This window comes from Dysidea avara, chromosome 1, assembly GCF_963678975.1.
Source record: "Dysidea avara chromosome 1, odDysAvar1.4, whole genome shotgun sequence".
Classification (NCBI taxonomy): Eukaryota; Metazoa; Porifera; class Demospongiae; order Dictyoceratida; family Dysideidae; genus Dysidea; species Dysidea avara.
This window is the reverse complement of record NC_089272.1, coordinates 8236165-8256868: the sequence shown is the minus strand read 5'-3', so window position 1 is coordinate 8256868 and position 20704 is coordinate 8236165. Positions and strand designations below refer to the sequence as shown.

General features: G+C 37.4%; 2 protein-coding genes across 4 annotated transcripts in view; one reads left to right on the top strand and one right to left on the bottom strand.

The window, feature by feature from the left end:
* LOC136255230 (polyunsaturated fatty acid 5-lipoxygenase-like) overlaps window positions 1-11734 on the top strand; it is a 37976-nt gene extending 26242 nt beyond the window's left edge. Inside the window, exons 4-6 of one of the 2 annotated variants that reach the window (XM_066047963.1) lie at window positions 2390-2626; window positions 10509-11282; window positions 11383-11734. In XM_066047963.1, the coding sequence (XP_065904035.1) occupies window positions 2390-2626; window positions 10509-11282; window positions 11383-11559 (1188 nt within the window). In that variant the 3' untranslated portion in view covers window positions 11560-11734. The remainder of the gene's footprint in view (window positions 1-2389; window positions 2627-10508; window positions 11283-11382) is intronic. The other variant, XM_066047957.1, reaches the window with a different exon arrangement.
* The window catches only part of LOC136255522 (glucose-6-phosphate exchanger SLC37A2-like), a 39969-nt gene that overhangs the window by 11154 nt on the left and 8111 nt on the right, over window positions 1-20704 (bottom strand). For both annotated transcript variants that reach the window (XM_066048327.1, XM_066048320.1), the window contains exons 3-5: window positions 19214-19297; window positions 18007-18085; window positions 17188-17243 (exon numbers count right to left, since the gene is read on the bottom strand). In XM_066048327.1, coding sequence (XP_065904399.1) covers window positions 17188-17243; window positions 18007-18085; window positions 19214-19297 — 219 coding nt within the window. The remainder of the gene's footprint in view (window positions 1-17187; window positions 17244-18006; window positions 18086-19213; window positions 19298-20704) is intronic.

The window sequence follows — 20704 nt, the reverse complement described above, 5'->3', positions numbered from 1 at the left end:
CAAAAAGTGCTTTGATACGGGCAAGAACAAGTGAGCTATGAGGCTTTAAATATCCAATACATTTAGTATGGACGATTCAGGTGCGCAAACATGTTTACAACATGAAACAGCACAAAACCATTGCGAGTGAACATGTGTTCACTTCTTTGAATCTTTTGACATTACTATATTTGGTGGGGACTCGGGTGAATGTGTACCGACTATATTACCATCATTAATCATTAATATACATTACAACCAAGGATGCCGCGTACGTACCATCTAATAAGTTTTTCTAGTGGACAAATGTATGTGTGAAAATGAAACTGTGCATCACTTAATTTCTTGAGGTGACTAATATGCAACATGAGTGCAAGCATGCAAGATTAAAGTATGAGGTTTGGTCTACGTATTTCCTTGTACTTGTGATGAATTCATGTAGGTGGCTGAAGTTCAAGAAACAGGGTGGTTATTGTTGCCCAGTTCAGGTATGAATAACGAATAACGTGTAGTGTAGCGGTAAGAACAAAGGAATATGCAAAGAACTCTCGTATAAGATTGTCCAATCTTAAAAAGCTAGCAAATATTGCAAGATCATAAATGGAATTTGATACTATATTCAATTAATCTTGTTATAAAGATTTACACTACTCCTAACCTTATATAGATGTGTCATGACAACATATTGATTTAGATGGCTTCCTTGACTGTCTTGTGCTGCAGACTGAGTGGTATCCATGGCAAATCAGTCAAGTTATAAATGGGTGTGGCTTCAGTCAGGGTTAAACGTTATGAAAAATAACAGCCAAGAATTGGCTGTAGTGATGTTAATACCAATCATTGTTAATGATGTCATCATTAGCATTCACAATAGCATCATTACAGCCACCATCACTTTTGATTTCATAAATATTAACCCTAAAGCTGTTTTTAAGAATAAGAGGTTAAATTTGTGCTTCTAGTGATGATTTCCCTTGGTAAGCATTTTATTGTGATGTCCCCTTCTCCTATTAGCTTGTACTGTACAATTCAAGTTTACTTACATTTTTCATCATTGATGAACATTTAAACCATCACATCAAAGGAAAGAAATTAATGCCACTACAGGCTATTAGTCAAATGATCTCATGTGTCTGGTGGAATAAGGGATCATAAAAATGAAAAGCAAGGAAACAAGGGAGGTCATCAACACTGCAGCTATATAAGTATTTAAATCCTATACAGAGTATAGCAATGACTGAAGTAGGGATTAATGTACACTAGTATAGCTGCGGGTATAGGTGACCATATTTGTTTCATTGCTTTTTATTATTTATGATCACTGCTCAAGTATAAATTTTAAATTTCCCTTACACTTGTTTGTCCATATACTTTTTAATAACATAATTCATTACTGGTGCGGAACTAGTACAAACTGCAAAAGAGGAAAATTGGTATCTGACATTGCACAATTGAATAATGCATGCCCCAACTCTCAATTATTATCTTACTGATGACAATTATTGTGATAGCCAGCACTGAAGCCATGATGCATTATAGCAAATCATTAAAAACCTACGTGGTAGCGTGGTAGTGGAGGAAGACACAGGACACAAAGCAAGGTTTAGTCTATGATACATGCATTGTAGCTGGCAAAAAAGCATGACCCTGGCCAAATTGACGATGAACACTGAAGAAATCAAGACCACACTCTTAACCATAGTCAAGTTAAGACATCAATCAATCAGTCCGGCAGTCAGTCAGTGAGGCAATCAGTCAGGTAGTGAAAAATGTCGTTAAATTGTATTGTTTAGAATTCCTCAAACTTCAACAAGTTTGACACTGAAATTTGATTGGCTGAAAATGTGATCTCTAAATCCCATGGTACCACATTAGATACCCCACTCTGAGGGAATAAGAAACATGGCAATTACATGCATATAACAATGTATGGGCATTTAAATGGATGGTAACAGCCATACTGAACAAGAGGGAGGTGTAACACACTCATTTGTTTTTAAAGCTACTTTTCATCTAAGCTACAACAATGAGTCGCATGTAATCTAAATTGATTAGACTTCAAAGCACATGGTTCTACGTAATTAGTAACTTGTAGGCCTGTGTTGTGGCGCCCAAGCGCAATGAACTTTCTACTACAGGGCATAAATTACACAGAACCCTGTGCTTCGAAGTCATATTATTATTATATAGAACTTGTTGGAAGTATTTGTGGCAACCCTCAATACACAATATTAGGTTTGGTGATGTCTAATCAAAACTGCCAAGCTGTAAAGTGAGGCCGGGTTTGATGATAGTTTTATGCATACAAACCCAAATCTTTATGATCCCTATACTATATTGTGTACCGTACTGCATGTTACAGACATAATCAATGCATTACAATGTTGTGCAACTCTTTGTTCACTTGTAGAGTGGCCATGTGTACATTTGTGACTTGAGTGAAATAATGGATGGCGTGCCATGTAGAGATGGATGCTATTGTGCTGCTCCAATCTGTTTGCTATATGTAAACAAATTAATGAAGTTGGTGCCGATTGCCATTCAGCTGAAGAAGACACCTGGTCCAGATAACCCAATATTTCTACCCTCTGATCGTTGGTTTGACTGGGTACTAGCAAAAATGTATTTCAGATCTGCTGATGCACAGGTACAATATATACATATACACACAATGGATGTTACTGAAAACTTGTTAGTGCAAACCATGATTCCAAGATTATCAAGGGTGAATCCAGAATTTCACAAAGGGGTGCTAAAAATTATTTGCAGTGGGGAAAGAAGCCGGTTGGTTACTAGAAAGAAAAATTAGAAATTAAAAAAGTAATGGAACAAGGGAATAGCAAAAAAAATAGTGAAGCAAGAGTCTAGAGGTTGCCTATACCTGCAGATATACTAATGGATATTTAATCCCTATACTTCAGTCTGTTACCATGACTAGGGATTAAATGTCCATTAGTATATCTGCAGGTCTAGTCAACTTCTCTTGTTTCTGAATCACTACAGTTTTGCTACTCCCTTGTTTTTCATCCCTAATCCAACTTTTAATGATCCTACTTGTTTGCTTGCTTTTATATAATAGCTAATAAACTCGGCATTAAAAGAAAGAATGGTACCAGGCATGCCATAAAATTAGCTTCAAAAATAAACTTTGTATCTAAACGTGCATCCCACCAATAAAGTGTGGTGGCCATTATGTTTCAGCTATGTTCTGTCCATTTACACAGTGATGCAAAAATGAAGAACAGTACGAGAAGTGTCTCTGCAATCACTGTGGAAAAATATGGGCAATAATAAGTTTAATAGCCACCGCATCCACAGAGAAGCCGTACTGTGCTACCAGAAATTGACACCTGGAGTTTGTCAGCTAAACGCAATGGTACACAAAGGAGGAAAAGGGCAAGTCCATGATGCATGTGCTATATGTACTGCGGTTGGCAAAAAGGTATGTCCTGGAATGAAGCGGCATCGAACAGTATTAATCAAGCCTGTAGCCTTGAGTTATGCTTGGCTGAAGGAAGAATTTAGTCCGTTGGTAGAAAATTTAGTAGAAATTCCATAAACTTTTTGGAAATGTTTGGGGCCACTCTGAAGGCATTTTGGGCTTGGCTAAATACTGCCTAGCTGTTTCTAAGGAATTGTGAGGCTGTTTTTTTGAGTAATTTTGAAGGGCGACAAAGCCCAAAACTCCATGATTCCTAATATACAGTATGATAATGCTCTGGGGGCCTTTTAAACTACTATTTCCCTACCATAAGTGATAGTGATTCTATAGTGTGCCCACCCCTGATGAAATATCCTTAGAAACTGTCCATTTTCTGTAAATTGAATTATGCAACTACACCCAGCAGTGTGTGACAAGTAGCATGGAAGATTTTAGGATTAAGACCCATTGAAATTCTTAACCATATATACTGATTTGTAGGCTGTAGGACCAGGTGTCCTACAAACCTTTTGCTGTAAATAAAGCCTTGATAAATACATAAATAAATAAATACTCCTACTCTTACATTAGTCCTGCACCCTTTTCCTTAACTACATAGTATTGCAGAGTGATGGTGATCATGATGTGACTCACAGTGTTTATTTCAGTCTAATTTGTTACCAAATTTAGTCTCAGAAGGAAAATTTTATCTCAAATACAAGGAAAACTTTTTGTATGGAGCTCTGATTGATCAAGCATGCAATTTCTGGTAGCAGGGGCTGCAAGGAATTCTGCTGATATATATATATATATACTTGAAGCATGAGGATTGCAGGCCCTCGTGCTTCAAGTGCTAAGGGTGTATATATCAGTAAAATCTGGCACAGATATGATATAAGTGGTGCTAGTATTTTAAAATAATTATTATTAATTTAAAAATGAAGTAGGGATCTACGTATGCAATAAAAAGTAGTGAAACAAGAAATGAATGATGGTATTACAGCATAGTTCAATGGGAAAGTTTCTACTTTGGAATTGAACAAAATTATAGCTAATTTGCCAAAGAAGGGACTTTCCCACTGAGCTACAGTATGCTGTAATACCATCATTTGCCACTTGTTTCACTGATTTTTATTGCATAGATCCCTACTTCATTTTAAAATTAAAGTGCTAGTTTTCTGTTGTTACAGTAGCACAGCTAGTTACAGTGTAACTTGTGACTATTCTATTAAAATATCTGTCATGTGTATGTGCTAATATTGTATTCTTCCTTGTTGATAAAAAATTATACATGACTGTTGGATTAACCTTTTGGAGTTCCGACGAGTATAGGCCCTCTGCGCCTTGTCGTTTCTTTAATCTTGAATCAGGTTGGCTGCTTGTCTTCTTCTTCATCCAACGAAACTGTATCAAGGCATTAATTTTTTGTATCAACACTTTCTTTCAACAGCATATTTATATGCCACCGAATTATGTCAGAGCTGGATTTCAGAAGTGCTTCAGTCCCCACACTACTATAAGAAGTATGTTAGTTGGATATCTGCAATTTTACACCTGATTGGGATCCCGCCGGTTTGCGATAGGTTCGCATCAAAATTAATAAAGATCTAGGTGGACTAATAGTGATACAGTGCAGAGACCACATCTCTTAACAACATTAAACAAGATGACCTCAACCCTTATTGGTCTAGCTAGCTGTACACCTCTTGGTTGACTCTAATAGAACACAGTCTATATCACTCTAGGAACACTCACCTGATAGGTAAAAGAACTACAGAACACTCAGCCAGCTTCTTTTATATCATGATCAAGAGTGGTTTAAATAGCGTGGGCTAATAGCCTACAGAACATTGTTCATACGTCATTATCCTTTACACACAATGTCAGAAAAATTGCAATTGTGGGATCTAGATTTTTAGTTTACCGCATTAAGCTTGCTAACTTGGCTATTGGGACAGTAAGTAAGTTAATATAAAATATTATGTTAAGCCTTAGGACTATAAGTCTCTCACCTATTTAAATCTAGTTGTCCACTGAGCATTGTTCTGTGGCCTGCTCAATGGCTGGCATGTGGTGGGTAGTAGGCCTGAGCCTATTATGCTCAAAAGTTTACCTATTATTCTTTCCAGAATTTCTCAAAAAATTCTCCTATTATTCTTTTTGTTATTCTTGTATCCAGCCTATTATTCCATAATTATTCTCATTCAGTATTATATCTGGCTAGTCGCTTAGTTTTCAAGATGCTGCTATAAGTAGTTTTGTCCGAATTATTAATAGCCATATATGAAGCATTCCACCTTACACATCATTTTTCTATCCATAATAGTTACAGCAGACTTAAAATAGCTATCTACAGTAATAATTCAAGTGTATTTAATTATTAGTGTATTATAATTAATAATATGCTATAACTAAGTTAGGTAGATAATAATGCTCAAAGACTTGAAGAAGATACACTGGCATAAGATATATATATATATAAGATGTACAAGTTTCAAAATTGCAGATAATCATATGCAGTTAAATCCCTGATGCTGGCTGCAGATTGTTAACATAAAACGATCTGACTGTTCTATTAGAGTATTTGAGCGTTCTATTAGAGTATATCGATCTTTTAGAGGTTTTTCAGCTCCTTTCAGCCAGCACTCCTGTCAGCTTTATATCATTTGTAGTAACTTAACTCTTTCTTCTAGGTAATCAAGAAGAGACACGTCCCCTAATTCCACTGATTATTCCCGTGGTCGTCCGATTATTCTAAAATTATGCCTGTAACCATCCTATAATTCCGGAATTAGCTATTCTCACGAAATTGGTGACCTATTATAGGGTCCGCAACGCGAAAAATTGGTATCCTCCAATCAACTACCTAACTATTGTCATGTGTTAGGCTAAGTGTAACTTGAATAACACCAGTGTGGCAGCCAAGTTTGTCACTTTCTTCTGGTAGAAAACGATACAAATGTCTTAAAATCACGTGATTTTTCGTTGCAGCAGTTCGTAGGGTTCTTCGTATGCCACGATATTCACTCTCAACATTGTTCAAGTAGTCTATCATCAACTCAAAGTATTGGTGGTTTGATTTTATTGGTCAGTTTCTGGTGGCAGCACGATCTGTGCAGCTTTTTGGTGACAGACAAAATGTTTCTTGCTCTGGAGCACAGGACAAGCAGAGCAGCAACTGTGCCGTGGGTCAGCAATGACCAGTACTAGGTAAAGTATCTGCATGCGGAGTATGGTTATAATTGAAGCTTGCTGGCCATCTGGCTGAGCCATCTATATGCTGAAATTCGGCCAAAATGACGCGATTTTTGCAAACAAATACCAGAATGGTTGATACATCAGTGAGACAGTCTCCAACAGCAAGGATGCGAAGCTTATAAACACCTAGCAATACGGCTACCTCGCCCAGTAAACGCATAGAGCAATCCAATGCATGAAATAGACACTCAAGTGATCGAAATTCAAATCGCGGAAATGCCCATGAAATTGCTTTCATTTCTGAATAGGAACCATGCAGTGTGCTCCTTTTGTGATTATTTGTGTTAATTGTTCACTCAGGCGTGGTCTGGGCCAGTGCAGGTGTGTTTTATGCTGTGATGACATCATAGGGAGAGTCTCAGACTGCTGGGCTAATCGAGATGTTGAACCTAATGCACACAAACTGATTGTCACTTGATTCCAAGTGATTTTAATGTCATTGGAATAGATTATGGTTGTATTTTTCGAGATTTGAATATCGATCACGTGAGTGCCTATTTCATGCATTGGATTGCTCTATGAGTTTACTGGGCGAGATTGCCGTATTGTTAGGTGTTTATAAGCTTCGTATCCTTGCTGTTGGAGACTGTCTCACTGATGTATCAATCATTCTGGTATTTGTTTGCAAAAATCGCGTCATTTTGGCCGAATTTCAGCATATAGATGGCTCAGCCAGATGGCTAACAAGCTTCCATTATAACCATACTCCGCACGTAGGTACTTTACCTAGTACTGGTCATTGCTGACCCACGGCGCAGTTGCTGCTCTGCTTGTCCTGTGCTCCAGAGCAAGAAACATTTTGTCTGTCGCCAAAAAGCTGCACAGATCGTGCTGCCACCGGAAACTGACAAATAAAATCAAACCACCAATACTTTGAGTTGATGATAGACTACTTGAACACTGTTAAGAGTGAATATCGTGGCATACGAAGAACCCTACGAACTGCTGCAACGAAAAATCACGTGATTTTAAGACATTTGTATCGTTTTCTACCAGAAGAAAGTGACAAACTTGGTTGCCACGACGGTGTTACTCAAGTTACACTTAGCCTAACAGGTGACTATAGTTAGATAGTTGATTGGAGGGTATCGATTTTTCGCGTTGCGGATCCTACCTATTATTCTCAAGACTATGCCGGCATAATAGGCGCAGGCCTAGTGGGTAGAAATACACATTCACGCATTTCCCAAACAGTTATCAAACAGTACGACCATACTGTTTATGTAGGGATCCCCCTGAAAATGACACATGCTGCCTAAAATGTCACCTTTAAAAATCATCCTAGAGACATCTTACACCATGAAAATCACCTTTATGGAATAATAATTATTAGTTCATCTAACATGAAATACTACATTAAAAACAAGAAAACACTTACCGGTGACTAGATATAGAATTTAAAAAAACCTCCAAAACTTGTCTCCCTCACTCACTCACTGACCACAGTCGCAAGCCTAGAGCCCAAATGAAGCAGCACACGATCACCATTTTACGCCACAACAACAAACTCACTGTCAGTGCCTTTAGGGGTTCTGACGAGTGTATGCCCTGTGTGCCTTGTCTTTCCTTTTATCTTCAATCAGGTTGGTTGTCTTCTTCAAGCATCAAAACCATACCAAGGCGTTAATTTTCCATATCAACACTTTTCTGTAGACACCACAAAATCATTTCAGAAAGTGCTTATGCTGCTGAAAGAGTGGGGAGCTTATAATTTCAAGTGTTGCATGTGAAACATTAAGGCTGCTGAGTTGTCACTTTGACTTTTGCCAATGCCTGGACTGCAGTTGATGAAGAGATTTCTTAATAGATGGACTGATACTTGACAGCTTGTTCTTCTGAACACACTGACTCAGCCGGATGGCGAGATCAGCGAGTGATTGGATAGAACTCAAGCGGAAATTGTATTATTTCATCCTGTTAGTCGAGACTAAGCTCCAGACAACTGAAAGGGCCTGTTTGTTCGAACAACTTCCAGACTAGGTGAATAGAATGCGGACCATCGTTGACAGGTCATAGATCTGAGCGCCACTGCTACTATGATCAAAGGTAAGATATGAACGCTACTACGGGCCTATGTGCTTCCAATTTTGGCACAGTACGTACTTCAATAAGCTCTACACATAATTAATATCTAGCTCACTAGTTACACTATAAATAGCTGTGCTACACAGAAGGTGATGGAGGGGCAGGCATGCCCCCACGAAACGCTCAAAATCATTCATGATTGCAAAAAGGGCTAATGACCCAATGGTGGGCTAGCCAACATACGGTGTTGTATTATTACAGCTCACACAACTAGCTACGTAACTACTTCAGTACTGATTGTTATCTTTTATCAATGATTCAATGGAGGTATATTCGTCGAGCATCATCGCACGTGCCACAACTGTACTCCAACAAATTCATCCACAGTCCGGTAGAGCTATATTGTTAATTTTAGTGCTAATACAAGTTACTTTACGTTAACCACAGCTTGTGTTGCAGTTCTAGCACACTGCTGACAGGATGACATGTTCACTCACTTCACTCGGCGAAATTCAAATGCCACGTATTGCATGAAATCCCACCAGTCTTTCTTGTTAGAAGAACTTGTAAGCTTGTGACTGATCCAGGCCCGTAGCCAGGGGGGTTCTGAAGAGCCGCCCTCTTGGAATAGGCCGACTACACTGGCAGCACTGCCGTACAAAGATCTAGTGTGATCGACTCGAGAAAATAAACTTGATACATTCCACACTTTATGACCTCATAGGCAGTAGGTTCTTAGCGTCATCTGGCCTCCTTTGTCACTTGTGAGTTGTGACTCCTGCCGCGGCGAGGTCCTTTGAGCGGGTCACTCCTTAGATTCGAAAATGCTCTATCACGTGAGTAATCTAGGCTAAAATAATATAGAAGTGCGTCTCTAATATTTTCGTTCGGTGGATTCACGAGCGAGTTGAATGTTGTGCGTGCACATTCACTAGCAACCCCTGGTGGTACCACGTAGTAGCACACATAATTTAGTCATTTGCGAGTCAGTTTAATATTGGTAAGCTTGTGACGGAGGTTTTTTTTTGAAAAAACCACTACGGTGATGGGGGGGAAAATGCCTCCCCTTGCCCCCCCTTGGCTACGCCTCTGGTGCTACAACAATAAACTAAATAAACTAGTATTTGTAAAAAAATTTAATAATGATGTAGGGATCTATGCAATAAAAAGTAGTGAAACAAGAGATGAATGATGGTATTGCAGCATAGCTCGATGGGAAAGTCCCTATTTAGGTACATTTTGCTCAATGCCTTTCCCATCGAGCTATGCTGTAATACCATCATTCATCTCTTGTTTCACTACTTTTTATTGCATAGACCCCTACATCATTTTAAAATTAATTTTTTGAAAAGACTATTTTACTGATCATTCATTGTTCAGAAAATATGGCTAGTCAAAACTTAGTAGTTACATTGAGCCTTAAATCCAAACCCACAATTAAATGCTCTATGTCACTCAACAGTCAAAGCATATTGTATCTTTAAACTGGTTGGGCATCAAATTGATGAGCTAAGCACATTCCTATGATGTTGTCCAGGCAATATGCACACCTTTGAATGCCCACACAAAAGTGGTATAAATATTTCTGTAATGCCCTTACATTTACAGTCTTCAGATTTTCGATGATTCAACCCAGTGTTTTCTGGGGCTGCATTTGTATAAGTGTACATTGGATGATGTCATTAAAAGAATTGTAATTAAGCAGTAAAAGTTGGGTAACTGATACTCACTTGCAATGTCTGATATAAACTATATTTTTCAGATATACACACTGTGTTTGTGAACTGTGTATTAAATATGTAATAATGGCTATTTATTTAAACAGTTCCATCAGGTGAGCACCCACTACATTGCCTGCCATGCCACAATGGAAGCATATGGTGTAGCCACAATGAGGAATATTCCAGATGCCCATCCTTTATTCAGGCTGCTTGTTCCACACTTCCGCTACACCATTGGAATCAACTATGCTGCCAGGAAAGCCCTAATCAATAAAGGTGGTATTATAGATAAAGCATTTTCTGTTGGTGGAAAAGGAAAAGAATTACTGTTCAAAAGAGCTGGCAAGATTTTTGATGTAAGGGGAGCTGACGTTAAAGAAAATGTAAAGAAACGTGGAGTTGATGATCCAAATCTTCTTCCAAACTATTACTATCGTGATGATGGTATACTGATTTGGGATGCCATTGAGTCTTATGTCAGAGATATAATTGCCATTTTCTACAAGTCAGATGATGATGTGAAAGAGGATATTGAAGTGCAGAACTGGGCCAATGATACTCATCTTCTTGCCTTCCCAGGAGACAATGGTGCTCCTGTTGGTCATGGATTTCCTGATAAAATGGAGTCACGTGAAGACCTTATTTACTACTGCACCTTGATCATGTTCACTGGCTCTGCTCAACATGCTGCTGTAAATTTTGGGCAGTTTAGTATTGCTGGCTTTGTACCTAATTCTCCTTATGCTCTGAGAAAAGAACCACCAAGTGAGAAAGGTAAAACCACTTTCGAAGATATTTTGGAGAGTCTCCCCTCTGTATTCACTGCTGGTCTTTCTATTGGAATAGTATATGCCTTAGCTCAGTATAGCAATGATGAGGTAAGCTTTCTTTGTAAACTAATAATAATATGCCTACACCAGTACGATCTTCAGTATTTACCATATATTATATTATGTGTAATGACAATACTGTTTGCAGATGTTCATGAAAGAATATCCAAACTGCTGGACCTCAAAAGAATGTCGAGCAGCAACCAATTTGTTTAGGAGCAAGATGGAAGACCTTGACGAAAAGCTGAAGAAGAGGAATGATGAAATAGAGATTCCATATTCCTATCTGATGCCCAGTTGGATTCCCACAAGCATAACTATTTGATCAGTTAACTTTGATTTTTTTTCTGTAGCATATAGCTAGGTTCTTGACACAAACTTTTTACATGCACATACATGCACTAGAGTAATAGAAACTAGGCAGCTATATACATGCTAACTTAATACATATTATGTATGCATGTATATTAATTGCTATCACATATCTCCTCTGCTGCACGTTTTAGAGTACTGCAGACCTTATCAGTGATGGATATAGATATTCTCAGAGGGGGTTTCAGGTTTAGACACCTGGGATATCCTTATGTGGCCATAGTGGAAGTCACTCAACAAGTGTACATGTGTGAACTGCACTCAGCATTGGTAAAGTTGTTTGTTGACCACAGGTAGGGACCCGCCCATTATGCTCATAATTTTACCTATTATGCTATGCTGCAATGCTCAAAAATTTACTTATTATGCTTAAATTTATGCTCAATACTTACCCATTATGCTCAAATTATGCCCAATTATTTATGCCTCAGTTCTCATGCTCTGCTAATAATTTCCAATTTATGGATAAATAGCAAGTGGCTGCAGCACGAACTTACTTGTCAAAGTGCATATCACAGAAAAGATCGATATAATCTAATAGAACAGTCAGCTATATGATTGTTCTATTAGAGTTACTGACTGTTCTATTAGAGTATATCGATCTTTCTGTGATAGCTATTTTGATAAGCAAGAATTCATACTATTACACAAATATTCTACCTATTATGCTAGCATTATGCTCAATGCTTTCAGACACCTATTATGCTCATAATTATGCCAGCATGATCGGTGGGTCCCTAACTACAGGGTTTATATGTAGTGCAAAATAACCTTTAGACAAATCGGTACAGCAGTAAGATACCAACTCTCAAAGCGGTCAGTGGTTCGATTCACGCTGTATAGCATTTTTTGGCTTTACTGTAGGAACACATTTCTATGAAGTGTGATGCCTATTAGAGTACTTCACTCTACTAAATAATTCGAGGGGTAAAATTTTTGAGGTTGAGCAATGTTGCTAAAAGAAAAGAATTGTGGATTTGCAAGCACTCCCAAAGTGTATTAGACAATATGAAGGTCTAAATATTTCAAGATAAATTTTCACTAGTAACCCCCAATCAGCAAAAACTTTTCTCCTCGAAATATTTAGGCTATATAGCTACAGTAGAATAATTACATTGATCCAGGTTTTTATCACAATATAAAGATTGGTAGCAACATGTCACAGATAAGATAACACAAACATCACTGTACTGCTGTACGAGACATGTCATTTACAGAACAAAATGATATGCTGCTAAATTTATTTGGAGGGGCCTCCTTAGACTCCTTAATTTTATTTTCCATGGTATAATAAATCTGAAATTTCACTCCAACAATATTATTTGAGATAGTATTACTGGTCAAGTTTCAAACTAAAAGCATTTTTCTGATTTTTCTGTATAGGTTTAGATCATCATAATTTACTTTAGAAACATAATGTGGCTGTGTGTGAAAGACCCATTATTGGAGAAAATGTAGATTCCAGGCTGTGTGGCTCCTTTCTACACTTGCCTAAAATCAAGAATGTAAGCTGTCTAGAAATCAAGTCACAATTGGTTTGGATTGTTTGTGTTTGATATGGAATTTTGGTGACCAGCTTCTGTGCTAGGCACCAGCCTATTATGCTTTTAAATTGCTATACTGCAGGCGCAGTGCTCAAAATTTTTGCCTATTATGCTCATAATTATGCTCAAACGTTTTGCTACAGTTCCCATGTTTTGTTACTTGGGTCATTCCATACCAAATCAACATGAAATTGACATGACCTCTTCGGATTTCTTTGTAATTTGCTACACATAAAGGGTCTATTGAGTAACTAAGTCACACCAAATTTCAACCCATTCTACTAATTACCTTTGGAGATATGACCACTTAAAAGTTGATTGAAAAGCTTCTTGCAACATACAAGCTAACACAAAATTCCCAATAACGTGTGAATGATGCAATGTATAAAGTTGTAGTTCGTTTTATCAAATCCAGCATTAATTGCTCTTTCTGATGATATATAGGTTTTTATGATTGCATAAAGTACAGGGTCAAACCACAAAAAAGTGATATTTTCTTTGATCTCAATTTTCAAAGAAACGGTAGTTTTAATTAGCTTCATATTCTGTGTACAAGTTGTGTATATGCACACCTATCGTAGGTAAAAGTTTCAAGCTGGGACTGCAATTACAGTAGTAATGATGGGACCAAAATGGTTTTATAACGTGAACTGGTTGAGATCCATGTACTATTTCTTTTTTCCTGTCTGCATAGTGCTCTGTCTTAATTGTTCAACCTTAAAGCTACATGATTAGTCTAATCTTCCAAAACAATAATTTGTAATTTCAGCCTAAGTAGTTGTATTTACTCTATACACTTCACCAAAATTTTTACTTGTTGACTTGTTGTATTGTCTACAAATCTATTGGAAGTTCTTTACAGTTAAAGAACTTCAATGGAAATCTAAAGGCTCTGTTAGACACCACTATTACCATCTTTTACCATTGGATACATTGTCAGTTGCATATAAAAACACAGAATAGTGTGTACTATCTGCCAGTTTTCGTTTAATACTGTGTGAACATATGGCACAAAAGCACTGGATAAATAGTTGTTGCAATCCTTTTAACAACCCAAGGCACAAGAAGACAAGTTTAAGGCCAGTTTTACCTTGGATGTGTGAGAAGATTGCTACTCTCACCCTTGATCAGAAGATATGTGATGGCTGTAGAAAGAAACTTTCAGAAATGGAGACAGTACAAGAAGAATCAAATGATGAAGACACTTATGATTATCAGGATCTGGAGAGTGTTAACAAAGGTTTATCTATCATTGGAGAATCACCAGTCATAAAAAGTAGGCTACAAAGTACACGCTACCCTAACGAAAAGCTAACTAAGATAAAAAGTGCTTTTGTGAAGTCCATGCATATGTCTGAGGATACTGATGATGAAAGTGATATGATCAAGCAGTTAAAAGTAAAGTTCCATGAAACCCAAGAGAAGAGTGTTAAGGTACAAATTTTAACCGTTCTTCCTATGAGTTGGAGCATCAAAAAGATTGAAAGTGAATTTAAGGCTTCCAATTACATGGTTCGAAAGGCTAAAGCCTTAGTTAAATCAGGAGGTATTTTGTCCACGCCAAACCCAAATCATGGTCATGGTTTGAGTAATGAGACAATTACAATAGTTCAAAACTACTATGAGTCTTATGATATTAGTCGAGTAATGCCTGGAAAGAAAGATTGTATTTCTGTTAAAGTTGATGACAGAAGAATTTTAGTTCAAAAGAGACTATTGTTAGGAAATCTGAAAGAAGTTTACCAACAATTCAAAGATCAATTTCCAGCTGAAAAGATAGGATTTTCTAGGTTTGCTGAACTTCGCCCAAAGCATTGTGTCTTGGCTGGAGCTAGTGGAACACATGCAGTATGTGTATGCACTATCCACCAAAACACAAAATTGATGATGGTTGCTGGTAAACTGGCAGAGCTTACAGCTGGTAGGGAGTTGCATTTACAGCATTATTACCACTGTATTGTACTAGTCATATGTAATCCTCCACAGCCTGCTTGCTACTTAAGGATTTGTCAGTTTTTCCCAGGAATCTCACAGCTCAAAGATTACCTGAATGAAGTAACGGATGACAATTACATTGACAGTATCCAGTACAAACAATGGGTGTCTGTGGATAGATCAACACTAGAGACAATTACTAAATCAGCAGATGATTTTGTAGATTCATTTTGTGATCAGATTAAACTTTTGATACCCCATTCATTCATTACTAAGCAGCAATCTCTGTTTCAAACAAATGTTATGTCAAGCCTGCTTCCAGGACAGCTTATAGTAATTGGCGATTTCTCAGAGAATTATTCTTTTGTGTTACAAGATGCAGCCCAAGGATTCCATTGGAACAACTCACAGGCGACAATACATCCATTTGTTGCCTATTACAGAGAATCGGGAAAGCTAGAACATATCAGTTATGTTGTTATATCTGATTGCTTACATCATGACACAATTGCTGTGCATTTATTTCAAAGGAATCTTGTACAATTTCTTCAAGAAAAATTTCTAAGCATAGATAAAATACTTTATTTTTCAGATGGATCTGCAGCTCAATACAAAAATCACAAAAACTTTGTAAACCTTTGCCATCACAAGGAAGATTTTGGATACAAGCTGAATGGAATTTCTATGCTACATCACACGGCAAGGGACCGTGTGATGGAATCGGTGGTACTGTAAAACGTCTCACTGCTAAGGCGAGTCTGCAAAGAGCATATCATTCCCAAATTATGACTCCTCGTCAGCTATTTGACTGGGCAATTGAGAACATAGAAAGGGTCCATTTTAAATACTGCACAATAGATGAGTACAGACGAGAAGAGATCATCCTAGAAGAAAGGCTAAAAATAAGTAGAACTATACCTGGTACACAGAAACTTCACTGCTTTATTCCTCTAAGCAGTGTTAAAATTTTAACAAAGATGTTTTCAAATTCAAGTGTTGCTAAAGAGGAAAGAGTTACTCGTTTAAATAAGACTGAAATTGCAATTGATGACATAAAAGGATTTGTCACAGCTGTGTACGAAGGTGAATGGTGGTTGGGTTGTGTTGTTCACATAAATCAAGATGACAAAATAGTTTAATTCCTCATAGTCCATCACAATCATATAAGTATCCAGTAAAAGAAAGAATTATTACAGTGTCTACTGATGACGTCCTTACAATAGTTGATCCAAGAACCAGTTCTGGAAGAATTTACACTATTTCAAAAGAGGAAACTAAGACAGTATTACAGCAGTTAAAGTATAAGTTAAAAACTTCCAATTAATTGTGGTGTCCATATAAGTTTGTAAATATATAAAGTAGCTAATTGACTTGATAAGAGATTTAGTTCACAAATGTATGTTCTACTTATTGTCCCAACTTGGAACTTTTTCATGAGAAAGTTGTATATGTACACAGCTTGTGTACGAAGTATGAAGGTAATTAAAACTACAGTTTCTTTGAAAATTGACATCAAAGAAAAAACCACTTTTTTGTGGTTTGACCTTCTACATTGTACAATTATAAAAAACTATATATCAGCAGAAAGAGAAATTAATATTGAATTTGATAAAGCAAACTGTGGCTTTACACATTGAACTATTCACAAGTTATGGGAATTTTTGTGTTAGCTTGTATGCTGCAAGAAGTTTTTCAATCAACTTCTGAGTGGTCATATCTCCAAAGGTAATTAGTAGAATGGGCCAAAATTTGGTGTGACTTAGTTTCTCAATAGACCCTTTATGTGTAGCAAATTACAAAGAAATCCGAAGAGGTCATGTCAATTTCATGTTGATTTGGTATGGAATGACCCTTGTGTCATTCTAGTGTAGTTGAAAGCTAGCCAATAGTTAGAAAGGAAGTACTGTAGCCACATAGTTCATATTTAGAAACTTTCTTACAGCGACATATACACCACTGTAGTTGCAAGTGTATAAAATTTTTACATTAGTTTTACATACAAAAATTATTTTACAACGGGAAAGTAAAACTAGTATACAGCTTGTAACCGTGACAACCAGTTCAAATTTAATGACGTCACATCACATTACAACCATACCCACCTAACATTCCAACAGTCAGGAAGTACCTCAGGTTACTCCTTTCAGCTAACTGACCACTGTATGGAAAATAATTCACCGTGACTATTAACTGGGGATAGTGCATTAACATGGTCCCAAGAAACAACACATTAATACCACTAACACACGTCTACATAGTACACCTTGGACCAACCAATAGTATTGTGATTATCATTTCCAAGTCAGTTAATGTACTATAAGGGACTTTTGGACCTTAACTAAGTGTCTGGGGATTATACAAGCGTCCTCAAGTGTCCACATTGACAGGTTCCAGTGTTATTAGATGATGACTGTAATTGTCAATCATAAAATTAACAGCCACACTAGTGTTAATACAAACTAGAACTTTCCCCAGCAAAATAAAGTAGAGCGGTAAAACTGTCAATATGCTACCAACATCAAAGTCAATTCATTAATTATATGCATTCTTTTTACCACATCAAAAGAGTTTTGAGTAAAGTAGAGCAGTGCTGCACCACTCCACTGCTCTTAAGGGAAGCCCCTGCAAACATTGTCACTTTAAAAGTCCGAGTATAGAGATGCAACAATGCAATGATAGTTTGAAGAAATACTGTAGTATAGGAAATTTGGAGTACACATAGGAACAAATAGGAAACTTGCTATTCCCCAAAGATGACAGCCTACACATCAGCATACAGACCATACTATGGGGGTACAATCCGTGTACAGCAGGCACGTCATATGTAGCAGTAAAATTGTATGTGAGCAAATAGAAACATATTCAGCCAAAATATACAGGGCTATGCAATAAACAATATTTTCCATCCATTTAATGCTCACCTGAAGAACATAGCGATAGCATAGGAGAACAGCCAGGCATAGTCCAGCGTCCCCAACAATGTCTTACCATCACTGGAGTCTGTAATACAGTGTGTATAAGTAGCTTACACATATGCATTTCATGGAATGTATGTATGTATGTATGTGTACATTTCAGAAGTAGTGCATTCTAGTTATAATCTACTCTCAGTAAAGAGTCCAAACTATTCAACTTTAAAACAACTGATGTCACCCTAGAACCAATACTTAATGCAGGTAGCTTCATTTTATACAGATAGTCTTAGAGTGCATGTGTAGTATGGTATGTGTGCACTTTATGTGTACCTAAATACACATACAGTTACCTGTATGTACTGTGTATAGAGTCTGGCTGTTAGACGCATGCATTCATGCAGTGTACACATCACGGCAAGATTGTAGTCAGTCATGTTCTATCACTATTTGCTAAGGATGCAATGACAAAAGTACCATAGGGCCCCGTACGAACACAAGCATACTAGTTCAGTTACAAAAGCATTCAGAAACGTAAGTTGTTCAATATAAAGTTATTATTCAATTACATACTATAGTGCCCCTGTGACAAACACCTTAATAGAACAGTCATTTTCAATTCAGATAATCCTATGTACCCAGCATAACCATATGGGCAGGGATTTTTCCCCCAGTTTTTAATGTGCAGATTTTTCACCAGTATCCTTCCCTCTGGTCCCAGCAATTATGATCTGAGTACCACATATGATTTGATCTGCTTGATCAATGGACTTTATCCACAATGACGTCATGAGCACAAGATGGTCGTGTTATTTGGGGTACTAATGTACACACGCCTATGGAGAAATTCTTTTGATTAATCATATTTCAGCCAGGGAAGAAGATATTGAGCTCTAAACAACAGGTATGGTTACAAGATCGTACAACAAATGATTTGTATCGCATACCAGGAATTTTTCGAGATAATGCTTGTTTTCAATAGTTTTTGTTACTTTATACCCATACCTGTTGGTTACTCCTCGGTATCTTGCTTCACGAGTGAAATATGATCAATTAAAACAATTTCTCCATAGGCGCCTGTACATTAGTACCCCAAATAACGCGGCCATCTTGTTGCTCATGACATCATTGTGGATAAATTCCATAACAGTAGTTATGTTCAGACATCATCTTAGAACTTGTTCTAATTATTTCAAGCACCGATACATGTACTCACCAAATGGTTCCCATCCTCTACAATGGTTAGAAGGGTTAGCACATTCTTCATCACTCGAGTTACAGTCTGGGTGTAGTGTACTCTAGACAGTGACACAAAACAGATTATATAGTACTGTAACACACAGAAGTGTACTGCACATGTGACCCACAAGCAATCAAGATAAAAAGTATCTTAAATAGGATTTGTGAAAAGGGTACATGTATATTCACTTTTCCACCTACAGAGGTATGACGATTCATAACTACAGTGTGTATGATCTGTTCTTGAAAATTTGGTTACATCCTGTAGTTCAGTGAGTGACATAAGAAAACTTGTGATAGATCTTAATTTATACGTCAAAATTCTGTTATTCAGTAAAGCATCGGAGTATCTTGTTTGCCTAAATATCTGTCTTGTTTCTGTAGTTCATTTCTATAGCCCATAAGGCATACATGTTATGTGTACTTGTTAATATCTTGGTGGATTATTCAACACATTGAGTCAACTCCCAACTCTGCAGACCTGCATATGATGTACATGCAAGTTACATATTTAAGTGCTACAGTTTATTTTCAGCATTTATTTTCGGCATACATACCACCCAGCTGTATCATCAATGGGTACCTGGCATTTATACGGGAAGTAAATGCCCAACTGTCCTTGTCTCATGTCTTGTTTAGCAGTGTCGAGGTTGTTGTGGAAAATTGGGTTCCACCCCCTCTCTCCATGAGACCTGGACAGTGGTTACTAGCCCTGTTACAGAAGGATTTGTCTGCACAAGGCTCAAACATCTTGAATGGTGCACAGGCATCCCAGTGCTGGCTTTGGGCAGCAATAGTTGTGTATAATTGCATGACTGCCGTAGGCTTTACTTGTCCACATGCTGAAATTGTCCTAGTCCCAGGCCCTCACTATGCTCACAAACTGATGTAATATAGTACCTGTATAGCAATCTGACTATACAAAAGAGGACCCAAATTTCTCCTATAAAAAAAATTCAACATCCTGTGTTGGATAAAAAGCCTTACAGCTTGGGTGTAAATTCCTGTACATGAAAAAATACTGTACTTGTACACACATGTAGCGTAAGTCGCCAATTATCGGCACCATTTCATCACGCAATTGTAATTTCTTAATTCATTGGCGTACAAACTTCCGGTTTGAACCATTCAACAGAGCAGTCCTTCGTCTCTTAGCGCATCAAATTTTAATTATCTCACGTGAGTGAACATCTTGTTATAAGGAAAATTGCAATGTCTATCGTGTGCCAATTATCGGCAATTGGACTTTCGTGATTGACCAATTATCAGCACAATGTGCGATTTTGTGTGTAACACTCCATGATGCCTCGTTGGTTCTTTGTGAAATTTTTATGGGAGTGCAGTCCTTGGATAATTTCGTTTCACAGAAGTCTTACGAAGATGAGGCCAGTCGTTCAAGAGATATTCAGGTTAGACGTAAAAGCATACTGGTTTTCAATATAAAAGTATTTTTACGCAATTCCACCCC